The following is a 13,248-nucleotide window of genomic DNA, read 5'->3' as shown; positions in this document are numbered from 1 at the left end:
TGGCATAAAATGTTTTATAGGGTTAAGTTCTCAATGGCACAGACTTCTGCAGAGCAGAATTTAATAGCATTGTGTTAAGGGATGTTGGGGTAGATTTGAAGAGGAACAGACTTGTCATTGTCCAGAGAGACGGGGGTGTTTTAAACCATGTTTTAGTGACTAGCTAAAACATTGCTGTTAGGGAGACTGCTGCAGCAAGTGATGAAGTAGGCTATTCAGTCATACGCAGCAGCCGTGCTGAAGTCTAAGATCAGAACGCACCATGCTCTAGTTTCATCTTTTTGGGAAGTTTTCTCTCTTAAAGCACACTATAACAATACATTTGTCCAGGTAGTCCAATCACAGTTTCTTCCATTTTTCTGCCTAATGAGTAAAACCTGGCCATAGAGGTCCAAGAGAATGGCAACCATTGTTGGTTATTTTTCTTAGTTTCTGCTTCTCTAAATCTGAGCTGGTCTTTTTCCAGCTGATGTAGGGTGTAGGAAGGAGAGAACCGAGCAGACTTGCTCTCAAGATGTTGCAGGTGGAAGGATGACACACTGCAGAGCAATCCACTTACTATCAGACACACCGCAATGTTTGGAAGAGCAGAGTGCATAGCCATCAACTGTCTCAGACATACTAACTCAGGGCCAGTCAGTGACCAGTCATATGTTGATGATGCTGAAAGCTCCTCTTCTCTTAAGCCCTTTCAGATAAGAGGTTATACGTGTTTGCAGTCTATTTTACCTTGTTTCTGAATTAAACGTCTTCAGGCCACTAATAGACAGGCTGAGTATTTGTATGTGCAGTGTAGGCCTCCCACATATTTGTATTACATGTGTTTGCATACTGCAATGCACCTTTTTATAAGCATGGGGACATAGACATTTGGCATATTTGTGGCCTTCCAGTAAAGGTAAGTAGTTTGTCATAGCCTAGTTTGTCACATTTTCAATAATTCTTCCATAATTTCTGTGATATACTCAAATCAGTTTCCGTTGACCGGCCGGCTTGTCTGTCTCCGTGTGATAAATAGCCACACTGTACTCAATCTGAAAGAGGTAGTGCTGTGGTCCTTGTTCTCTCTTAGCCTTTTCACATTGTGCCGACCTGAATCGAACTGGGCTGGCGTAGCTATTTTTGGCTCACATTGGCCCAGTTCAACTCCACTTGGCCTATCTGGGTTTGGCTCTGTAGTGTGAGAAGGGTTTCTGTTCTAGCTGGTAGAAAGGCAGTAGCATCAACACGGAGACAGGACTGAACTTTAGGAACCCTGATATGTGATTACATAGGAAATTCGATGAGGCCTTGCTCTCTACTGTTTACCTCTACGGATGCATGAATATAGCCGGTTTGATGCATAACCTGTGGAGTTCCACGCAGATCAGTGTCTCTTTCAAAATGAGATTATACAAATTGTCCTTTATGAATGTGATATAATAACATGTATGACATGTCACATGTATTGAAGAAGGCTCTGTAACCGTCACTGGGATTATCCAACCTCTGTGTTTTAACACCGTCCCATCAGAATTCTCCTGTCTAGTCGTGGTAAATGAAATGGTCAGGACAGCTTTCTAGAGTGTTGTGTGGTTTTGGAACACGTGGATCGACACGTTGGCTCAGCAGTCTGTCTGGGTTTGTCAGTGGTTAGAGAAGAGATGCAGAATGCTGGTGGAAATGTATGAATGAAATGAGAGGTCCGTGGTGTTTACCACAGTTTTACACCATGTCTGCAGAATGCCTGCTTCCTAAATGCAGTTGGGTTGGATGGAATTTTCCAAAGTGATCAAACAACAAAATTAGACATCATCTTCCCCATGTTTGTTTATGGATATATAAAGTCTAAATGCGTACTGAATGTACTTCTAAAATAAACATGAGGGCAGATAAAGTTTATTTTTTCTGTGTGATACGTTTTTAAAATTCCATCCAAGCAAAGACATAACCCGGCCTAGTGCCTGGACACTCTGTCCTAGTCCATATGGCCTGATAAAGCTGTTTGGAATATGATAATGCAAACTTATGCACTTATTGGCTAATTATTATTGTCTTATTAAGTCATGATGAATAGTGAATACATGTTTCTCTTCTTTCAACAGTTTGGATTTTGAGGAGTGTGCCCACAAATTGATCAAGATGGACTTTCCTGACAGCCAAACGGTAGGTTACAATACTTCTCCTCCCAATACCCTTCCACCAGTATACTTTCCCCCTAGCTGCTAGACTGACATATCATGGCCATCTAATCTAAAGAGCTTCCAGAGCTGTTTATCAAAACTTTTAGCTTCGTCTAAATAGTTTCTGGTCTGCTGGGTTGTTGGATTCTTCAGTCACCCGGGAAGCATTTGTCATCTTAATTTTCTTGTTTTGCGTCTTCGCCAGGCCAAAGAAAGCCCTCGTTTAGGAACTGGGTGTTCCCCACTATGATTTAGCCGATCAAGTAGTTTTTTTTCCCGAAGTGTCCCATTTTTAACTGTGCCAGTTGTGGACATTGTAATAACAAGCTTCAGTATCTTGTAGTCTTTACAGTAGAACCCCAGTAGAGCAGAGAGGTTTAGAGACATCCTACACACCGTTAATGCACCTACACGTTTTATGTAATGCAACGCTGTGATTTACTGCCTGTGATTTATGTTATCTTAAAATAGCTGTGCGATAGGTCATGTTTTCTCGTGGCCAGCCTACAGTACACATGTTTGTGGGTGGAAATAATAATATTATGTGTTCGCTCTCATGTACCTGTACTCTGCAATATGTTTAGTCTCTTATGCAATTGTAAGTTGGCTACTTCCATAAGAAATAAGTGTTGAAAATAAAGCTATGATGTGTAAGTAAATAGTGAAAGAAAATATACCCAGGCGTCTTTGATACATCTGTCTTTTCCCTGCTTAATAAAGGAATCACTGAGGTGTATATCATGGGTACACTGTGCTGTATAGCCACAGGGCCAGCAGTTGTATAACATATCAAATGGCTGCTTTTGTGAACTTACTACTAGGTCACTTTTAACATCCAAATAATTCCTCAGTTTGTGCCCATCTAGGTATTTAGTGTAGGAATAGAGTTGTGCATGATGAAGTTTACAGCTGTATTCAAATAGTACTATAGCTATACTGTTAGTTTTTTTGGCTCGTGAATAAATGAAATACTAGACTACTTGGTTCATGTATTTGTAACGTGGTATTTTAATGAGCATGTTCTCTGAACCTATGGCTGTGTTTTGATCACCGATTCTATATCAACATTATCTTTGAAAGCCAGGGTTCTGAAAAAGGGACGTTTCTTTTTTTGCTGAGTTTACATTTTTCTTGCTCAGTCTTTTTAGGTGTCTCTTTCTCCCCTTCTCTCTTTCACTCTTGCCTACTATCCTTTCCCCTATCTTTGTTACCATAGCAGTCACAGATAATTAGAGATGGTAGAAGATGGAGAATGGTCTTTGTATTAAATGCGTAGACGAAGGTCTTTACGTGAGGTGTGACTCTAGTGACTGAGTGCTGATGGGCTGTTCACACGGTGCTGTCATTTAGGGACAAGACACTTAAACCCGATTTTAAACAGGTTGACCTACATATTCGGCAGATCCTGTCTGGCTGAAATGCAAGGTCATTAGACTGGAGGGGAACACAAGAATTGTGATTGCTCTATATCCTCTCTTCATGATTTAATTACATTTACATTTTAGTAGGGCTGACCCCATTTCGGCGATAGGCTGTTGGTCACCCAATATTTATTTTGTCATGGTGCACAAGACACCTGTCTCAGTGGACATTGTGGATGGCACTTTCCATCACCCTAAGACAGGGCTCTCTAACCTTGTTCATGGAGAGCTACTGTCCTGTAGGTTTTTGCTCCAACCCCAATCTGGCACACCTGATTCTAATTAGCTGGTTGATAAAATGAATCATGTTAGTTACAACTGGGGTTGGAGTGAACCTACATGAGAGTAGCTCTCTAGGAACCGAGTTGGAGAGCCCTACCCTAAGACATGTGATACTGAAATTGTATATCGTTATATTATGTAAAAAATAATGAAGCAACACTAATAAATCTAATACTATTTTATAACACATGCTTTCTCCTGCGTTGGATACGGTCTGCGTTCCTGCGTTGGATACGGTCCTGCGTTGGATACTGTTTCAGAACCGCGGCAACTTTCCCTATGTTGATATGTGCATAATAGCAAAGGTAACCATCATATTGGGATTGAGATCAATGTGGCAGAGGCAGCAGAGATGAGGAAACAGCCCTTGCCTTAGCCTAATTGTCTAAGAAAGTTGAGGAGAGAGGAAACCCCAACTTAATTAGGTCTATAATTAATAGCGTAACTGTTAAATGTGCCTGGCTTTATAAATCGTAGATAGAGAGATATATATCTCTACAAAAATAAGACATATTGCTTTGTTCCCTTTTTGAGTGTGTGTTTTAATAGCTTACTGATTCCATGATCACCAAGCCTCATGCAACGGCAAAATGTTGGATAAAGCAATTTCACAGATTCGTCTGTTTTTTTATCTTTGCTATGCTATAATAAAGGCTTTACAGTTGTTTTCGTTAGAACAGACTGGTATTACTTTTAATTTATTTGGTGCTTACACTGTTCCAAACAGGCAGAATAATATAATCTAACAGCACCTGTTTGTCACACATAATATGCATGCAGCTCCTGCTCCTATATCCTCCCTTTTCTTGATTTCCTTATTGTTATTATTATTATGATAATCATTATAATAATAAGTAATGTCGTTATGAGTAGGCTTTGTATAGTATCTTTGTATAGCCACCTCCTAGCTGTAGGCCTGTTTAGTCTAAATACTGTAACTTAGGCCTTTATTTCAATATATAAGCTACTGTATCAATCATTAATTTGTTTATGCCATCACAGCAATACGAGACATTCATGCAATTCACGAATGCGAGCAACTGTTTATTTTCTGCTGCAATAAAGGCTTTATATATTTTTTTCGTCAGAACTTGCCCTTTCCCTCCTGAACAACCAATAAACATGATTATATTCAAACACATAGGGTGTGTGTCCAATATATGGAAAAATAAGGTTAAAAAACAGGAGGACTCTCGGTCGACCAAGATGATTATTTGTTTGAGTTGGACAGCCCAACATTTTATGCAGAGCGACTTGCAGGACCAAGGGCACATAGGCAGATTTTTTTGTTACCTAGTCTGCTTGGGGATTCTAACCAGCGTCTTTTTGGTTACTGGCCACACGCTCTTAACCGCTAGTCTACCTGCCACCCACGTTGAAGGCCAGTTTCCTGGATTCCGATTAAGCCTACTCCAGGGCTCCTTAGAAAGAACTTGAAATGGTGATTTTTCCACTGACCATGCTGTTTAGTCCAGGACTAGGTTTAGGCTAATCTGGATCAGATAAACTGACCCTCAATGACTTTCAGTCCTGTGTCAATGTATAGTATAATGTCATACCTGGGATGAGCCTTTAAGCATCGTACCATCACCAGGCCAATATTGCTAGATAGGCCTATATGACAGTCGCACAGCTTATTAGTCATTCATTTCTATGTGGTGTGAACTGTGACGCAAACTTAATAAAGGAGATGAGCTGTGTGTGGATGATTATCAGTTCTATCACCTCTTTCTGTCTACTAGTCTGGCACCATGTAGCTGACTTGACAGCAGGCCTAATTATTGCCCTTTATTATTATCAGCAGTGAGAGAGCGAACATGTCATTTTTTTAAGGGGAGTGAATGAATAATTAATCAGTGTCAGTCGTTTCTACAGCTAGGTTTCTCGTTGTTCACAGCACCCCTGCCTGCCTCTCCATGCTTCACCGTGAAGGTTTGTTCTGCTAGAAAAAAACAAAGATTGAGATTGTCAGCCCCGCTTTAACAATCAGAATCTGTGCTCTTAAATATTTGAAATGTTTATATGGAGATTTACACGTTTTACATGCATTTTACTTACTCATACTGGAATGACATGCTTCCATAAAAGTACGCTTGCTGTGAAATATATAGCAAAGATGTACATTTCAGCTAGGATTTTTTTTTCACCTTGTGAACACAAAAAAGAAAGCACACCAATGTTATCAGTTTAGTCTTTCGGCTGATGAGTCTCCGATTGTCTAGGGTTGGTTTAGAAATGTTATGCTGTTGTATTTAAGAGTTTGTAGGATTTGTTTAATCTTCAGCCTCCTATGATGCTGCAGCATGGAGTGAGACCCTTTTGGCCTTTATCTACAGTGCCTTCGGAAAGTATTCCAGCCCCCTTGACCTTTCCCACATTTTTAGGTCACAGCCTTATTCTAAAATATATTCAATTGTATTTTTTCCTCATCAATATACACACAATACCCCATAATGACAAAGGAAAAAAAATATATTTTTATTTTGCTAATTTATTACAATAAAAACGTTGAAAATATGACATTTTACATAAGTATTCAGACCCTTTACTCAGTACTTTGAAGCTCCTTTGGCAGAGACTACAGGCTCTTAGGTATGACGCTACAAGCTTGGCACACCTGTAGTTTGGGAGTTTCTCCCATTCTTCTCTGCAGATCCTCTCAAGCTCTGTCAGGTTAGATGGGGAGCGTCGCTGCACAGCTATTTTATGGTCTTCCCAGAGATGTTTGATCAGGTTCAAGTCTGGGCTCTGGCCACTCGAGGATATTGAGACTTGTCCCAAAGCCACTCCTGCGTTGTCTTGGCTGTGTGGTTAGGGTAATTGGCATGTTGGAAGGTGAACCTTGACCCCAGTCTGGTTTTCATCAAGGAATCTCTCTGTACTTCGCTCCATTCATCTTTCCCTCGTTACTGACTAGTCTCCCAGTCCCCCTGCCGCTGAAAAACATCCCCACAGTGTGACGCTATCAACACCATGCTTCACCGTAGGGATGGTGCCAGGTTTCCTCCAGACGTGACGCTTGGCATTCAGGCCAAAGAGTTCAATCTTGGTTTCATCAGACCAGAGAATCTTGTTTCTCATGTTCTGAGAGTCTTTAGGTGCCATTTGGCAAACTCCATGCCAACTGTCATGTGGTGAGTGGTGGAGTGCTGCACAGATGTTTGTTTTTCTGGAAGGTTCTCCGATCTCCACAGGGGAGCTCATTCAGATTGACCATCGGGTTCTTGGTCACCTCCCTGACCAAGGCCCTTCTCTCCCAATTGCTCAGTTTGGCAGGGCAGCCAGCTCTAGGAAGAGTTTTAGTGCTTCCAAACTGCCTCCATTTTAGAATAACGGAGGCCGCTGTTTTTCTTGGGGACCTTGAATGCTGCAGAAATTTGTTGGTACCCTTACCCAGATCTGTTCCTTGACACAAGCCTGTCTCTGAGCTTTACGGATAATTCCTTCGACCTCATGGCTTGTTTTTTTGTCGGACATGCACTATCAACTGTGGGACCTTTACCACAGGTGGACTCCAATAAAGTTGTAGAAACATCTGAAGGACGATTAATGGACACAGGATGCACCTGAGCTCAATTTCGTCTCTCATAGCAAAGAGGCTGAATACTTTCTTTGCAGCCCAGAGAAATACCATAGTAAGCTGCAGGGATGGTCAGGGCTGCATTGGTTTTTGGTAAGAAATTGCTCAGTAAATGAACCCAAAGCATGACTGCTGTCTTTCCATGTCCACAAACTGCTTTCATGGTAATGAACCAAATGTTATTTAAAGTGAACTCTTTAATGCTGCTGGGAAGCATGCACACACAGAACCATATAGAAATAGTTCTCTATGTCTGCATATATAATCCTCACACTTCCTATAGAGCCGACCTTAGCAAGTAATACCCACCCAGCTACAAGGACTCGGAGTGTCAGTGATGGAGGTTTCTGCCCTCACAACCAGGTGGACAAGGACACACACACATTCTATAATTCACATATTCTAGGCTATGGGTACACATTCATTTAGAGAATTCCTTGGACCGACACCCAAGTGGATAGGATAATAACGGAGACCTTGATCTTATGAACTGCTCTATCTTAGCTGTGATTTGTATAGACCCATTAGAAAAGCTAATGACCGAAGCAGTGATTGTCAACCAATTCACAGCCACAGCAGAGTATAGCCCGTTTCTCTTCTCACGGCTCACTGGACTGTGGACACACAGAAACGCTGCCTGTCTGCCTCTGTTTTTAAAGGAGAACAGATACAGTTTGAAGTCGGAAGTTTCCTTACACTTAGTTTGGAGTCATTAAAACATTTTTCAACCACTCCACAAATTTCTTGTCAATAAACTATAGTTTTGGCAAGTTGGTTAGGACATCTACTTTGTGCAATACACAAGTAATTTTTCCAACTTATAATTCACTGTATCACAATTCCAGGGGGTCAGAAGTTTACATGCACTAAGTTGACTGTGCCTTTAAACAGCTTAGAAAATTCCAGAAAATTATGTCATGGCTTTAGAAGCTTCTGATAGACTAATTGACATCATTTGAGTCAATTGGAGGTGTACCTGTGAATGTATTTCAAGGCCTTCAATCTCAGTGCCTCTTTGCTTGACATCATGGGAAAATCAAAAGAAATCAGCCAAGACCTCAGAAAAAAACATTGTAGACCGCCACAATTCTAGTTCATCCTTGGGAGCAATTTCCAAACGCCTGAAGGTACCACGTTCATCTGTACAAGCAATAGTACTTAAGCATAAATACCATGGGACCACACAGCCGTCATACTGCTCAGGAAGGAGACATGTTCTGTCTCCTAGAGATGAACGTACTTTGGTGTGAAAAGTGCAAATCAATCCCAGAACAACAGCAAAGGACCTTGTGAAGATGCTGGAGGAAACAGGTACAAAAGTATCTATACCCACAGTTAGACAAGTCCTATATTTACATAATCTGAAAGGCCGTTCAACAAGGATAAAGCCACTGCTCCAAAACCGCCATAAAAAGCGAGACTACGGTTTGCAACTGCACATTGGGACAAAGATTGTACTTTTTGGGGAAATGTCTTTTGGTCTGATGAAACAAAAATAGAACTGTTTGGCCATAATGACCATCGTTATGTTTGGAGGAGAAAGGGGATGCTTGCAAGCCGAAGAATACTATCCCAACTGTGAAGCACGGGGGGTCGCAGCATCATGTTGTGGGGGTATGATGCTGCTCATGTTGTGGGGACATCAAATCAAACTTTATTTGTCACATGCGCCGAATACAAGTGTAGACCTTACCGTGAAATGCTTACTTACAAGCCCTTTACCAACAGTGCAGTTGAAGAAGAGTTTTAATAAAATATTTACCAAATGAACTAAAGCAAAAAGTAACACTAACGCTGAGCTGTATTTTACAGCTGAGCTGTATAGCCCAATCTGCGTCCTCTTTCCACTCTATTTTCTTCACGCAAATGATGGGCATTTTGGGCCTGTTCCCGGGAAAGCACTATATACTCGTCGGACTCGTTAACCTCTTGAAGCTAGGGGGCACTATTTTTATGTTTGGAAAAATAACGTTCCCAAAGTAAACAGCCTATTTCTCAGGACCGGATGCTAGAATATGCATATAATTGACAGATTAGGATAGAAAACACTAAAGTTTCCAAAACTGTCAAAATATTGTCTGAGTATAACAGAACTGATATTGCAGGTGAAACCCTGAGAAAAATCAAACCCAGGAAGTGGCTTCTATTTTGAAAACTCCATGTTCCATAGCCTCCCATTGCGCCATTTAAAGGGATATCGACCAGATTCCTTTTCCTATCGCTTCCTCAAGGTGTCAACAGTCTTCAGACATAGTTTCAGGCTTTTATTTTGAAAAATGAGCCAGAAAGATAACATCACGTCAGGTGGTCACATGAGTTTTGCTTGCGCAACAGAATTTGGACAGCTATTGTTTTTCCCTCTCCTACTGATAAAGACATTTGCGGTTGATATATTATCGATTATATATTTTAAAAAGAACCTGAGGATTGATTATAAAAAAAATGGACATGTTTCTGGACATTACGGATATTTTGGAATTTGTCTGCGTTGTCGTGACCGCTCTTTCCTGTGGATTCTTGAACATAACGCGCCAAACATACGGAGGTATTTTGGATATAAAAATAATCTTTATGGAACAAAAGGAACATTTGTGTAACTGGGAGTCTCGAGAGTGAAAACATCCGAAGATCATCAAAGGTAAACGATTAATTTGATTGCTTTTCTGATTTTCGTGACCAAGCTACCTGATGCTAGGTGTACTTAATGTTTTTTCATGCAATCGATAAACTTACACAAACGCTTGAATTGCTTTCGCTGTAAAGCATAATTTCAAAATCTGAGATGACAGATTAGTAATTAGTTAACCTGCATTTCCCCCTATCAGGGATTTTTTTTGCATGTTTCAGTGCAACAAAAAAAAAGTCACCTTTTTGGGCCCTTAGCCCAAAAGAGTCATCTAGAATGTCATTGTATGCTGTAGCGTTAAGGTTTCCCTTCACTGGAACTAAGGGGCCTAGCCCCATGAAAAACAGCCCCAGACCATTTTTCCACCTACACCAAATTTTACAGTTGGCACTATTCATTCGGGCAGGTAGCGTTCTCCTGGCACCCGCCAAACTCATATCAGTCCGTTGGACTGCCAGATGGTGAAGCGGGATTTGTCACTCCAGAGAACGCGTTTCCACTGGCGGTGAGCTTTACCCCCCCCGACTAACAGTTATTGTGCTGACGTTGCTTCAAGAGGCAGTTTGAAACTCTGTAGTGAGTGTTCCAACCGAGGACAGACCATTTTTGCGTGCTACCCATTTCAGCACTCGGCAGTCCCGTTCTGTGTGCTTGTGTGGCTTACCACTTCGCACCTGGGCTGTTGTTGCTCCTTCCACTTCACAACAACAGTGCTTACAGTTGACCAGGGCACCTTTAGCAGGACAGCAATCTCTAGAATCACCTCTGTGTCCATGTGCCCAATATTAAAGCAATTTATTTTTTTTCAACATGATTCTGGACTGCTGTGCCCAAAAGAGGACCTATGAGAAGTAGCGGGGGGCGGGTCAAACTCCATATTTTAATGCCCATGATTTTGGAATTAAATGTTCAACGAACAGGTGTCCACATACTTTTCATCATGTAGTGTATCATATTAAAACTGCAAACATTTCTCTCCACCCTATGGAAAAATGTGTAGAATTGTAGGAAAATAACTATCCTGCAACAAAGGTTTGCTTAGGAACCCCAAAAGGTTGGACCTGGGTATGGATGTGGGTATGCAGACCCACAAACCACTGCATCCCCTCATGATGCGTTACGATTTAATGTGGCCCCCAACCCATCAAAGTTGCCCATCCCTAAACAAGGGAATAGGGTGCCATTTGGGAGGTACCCTCAATGACCTCCGGGTGGAAAGCAGCTGAGATGAGATAGGGGACAGACAGCAGTCTCATTCCATTCCCATCATGTTGCCAGGCATGGACGGCGTGTGAATCAGGCACACTGTGTGAACATCACACTTTCAATCTCTGTATCACACAACAACATAAGTCTCCTGATGCCTCTGCCAGGGCTTCCTCTGTGGCAGAGAGAGAGAGACCGTCGGCAAGCAGAATGGCTTCTCAGTAACAAACTATACATACAGCGCCTAGCCTCATACCCATCATTATTATAATAACTGTGCTGAGAGAGTGATTGAGGTGTTGTGTTATCTGAATGTGTTCATATTTTAGTCAAACAAATAGAAAATACATTTTCCCATCTCCATATCATAGTTCTCCTATTATTAGCCTGAGATATTTACTTTCTCCTATCTCTCCTCACTACCAGTGTAATTTTGTCATGGCCTGTCCAGGACATTAGTGTGAAGATTGATCATACCGCAGCCCATGGTCGCCCAAGGCTGGCTTCCTCATCGAAAATATAATCTTATGAAATCAATAACCTGCTTGGCTGGGATAATTGTTGGAGAATGAGAGAGGAAAGACAATGGCTCTGTCCAAAATGGCAACCTATTCCTACAGCGCACTACATTTGACCAGGCCCAAATGGCATTATGTAGAGAATAGGGTCCTATTTCAGAAGCAGCCTCTGGCTGGCTGCAGGAGGTTGTAACAGATGGGTCTCCACTCCAGGCCAGTACAAGGTATTTTCTATCCCCCGTAGGTGCAGCCCTGCCTGGCTTGGCCAGCATCCCCTCTCTATGTCCATGTGCCAGAGATTAAAGCTATTTTTGTGTCTTCTCTCAACAGAAAGAGCTGTGCAACATGATTCTGGACTGCTGTGCCCAACAGAGGACATACGAGAAGTTCTTTGGTCTTCTAGCAGGGGTAAGTAGACCAAATTTAATATATTTTTACATGTTTTTTTATATGAAATATAACAAAATATAACCACAATATACACTTCTCAAAAAAATAAAGGGAACACTAAAATAACACATCCTAGATCTGAATGAATTAAATATTCTTATTAAATACTTTTTTCTTTACATAGTTGAATGTGCTGACAACAAAATCACACAAAAATGATCAATGGAAATCAAATTTATCAACCCATGGAGGTCTGGATTTGGAGTCGCACTCAAAATTAAAGTGGAAAACCACACTACAGGCTGACCCAACTTTGATGTAATGTCCTTAAAACAAGTCAAAATGAAGCTCAGTAGTGTGTGTGGCCTCCACGTGCCTGTATGACCTCCCTACAACGCCTGGGCATGCTCCTGATGAGGTGGGGGATGGTCTCCTGAGGGATCTCCTCCCAGACCTGGACTAAAGCATCCGCCAACTCCTGGACAGTCTGTGGTGCAACGTGTTGTTGGTGGATGGAGCGAGACATGATGTCCCAGATGTGCTCAATTGGATTCAGGTCTGGGGAACGGGCGAGCCAGTCCATAGCATCAATGCCTTCCTCTTGCAGGAACTGCTGACGCATTCCAGACACATGAGGTCTAGCATTGTCTTGCATTAGGAGGAACCCAGGGCCAACCGCACCAGCATATGGTCTCACAAGTGGTCTGAGGATCTCATCTCGGTACCTAATGGCAGTCAGGCTACCTCTGGCGAGCACATGGAGGGCTGTGCGGCCCCCCAAAGAAATGCCACCCCACACCATGACTGACCCACCGCCAAACCGGTCATGCTGGAGGATGCTCCACGCCGTCTCCAGACTCTGTCACATCTGTCACATGCTCAGTGTGAACCTGATTTAATCTGTGAAGAACACAGGGCGCCAGTGGCGAATTTGCCAAACTTGGTGTTCTCTTGCAAATGCCAAACGTCCTGCACGGTGTTGGGCTTTAAGCACAACCCCCCAACTGTGGACGTCAGGCCCTCATACCACCCTCATGGAGTCTGTTTCTGACCGTTTGAGCAG

The 13,248-nt window shown here is 42.1% G+C and overlaps 1 protein-coding gene across 2 annotated transcripts in view; it reads left to right on the top strand.

Moving 5' to 3' along the window:
• Positions 1–13,248, top strand: part of LOC110520314 (pre-mRNA-splicing factor CWC22 homolog) — a 51,736-nt gene that overhangs the window by 28,823 nt on the left and 9,665 nt on the right. For both annotated transcript variants that reach the window (XM_021597545.2, XM_036974821.1), the window contains 2 exons: positions 2,085–2,145; positions 12,126–12,203. In XM_021597545.2, the coding sequence (XP_021453220.2) occupies positions 2,085–2,145; positions 12,126–12,203 (139 nt within the window). The remainder of the gene's footprint in view (positions 1–2,084; positions 2,146–12,125; positions 12,204–13,248) is intronic.

Source organism: Oncorhynchus mykiss, chromosome 3 (assembly GCF_013265735.2).
Source record: "Oncorhynchus mykiss isolate Arlee chromosome 3, USDA_OmykA_1.1, whole genome shotgun sequence".
Lineage (NCBI taxonomy): Eukaryota > Metazoa > Chordata > Actinopteri > Salmoniformes > Salmonidae > Oncorhynchus > Oncorhynchus mykiss.
The sequence above is the reverse complement of the archived record's forward strand: the minus strand, read 5'-3'. Positions and strand labels throughout refer to the sequence as shown.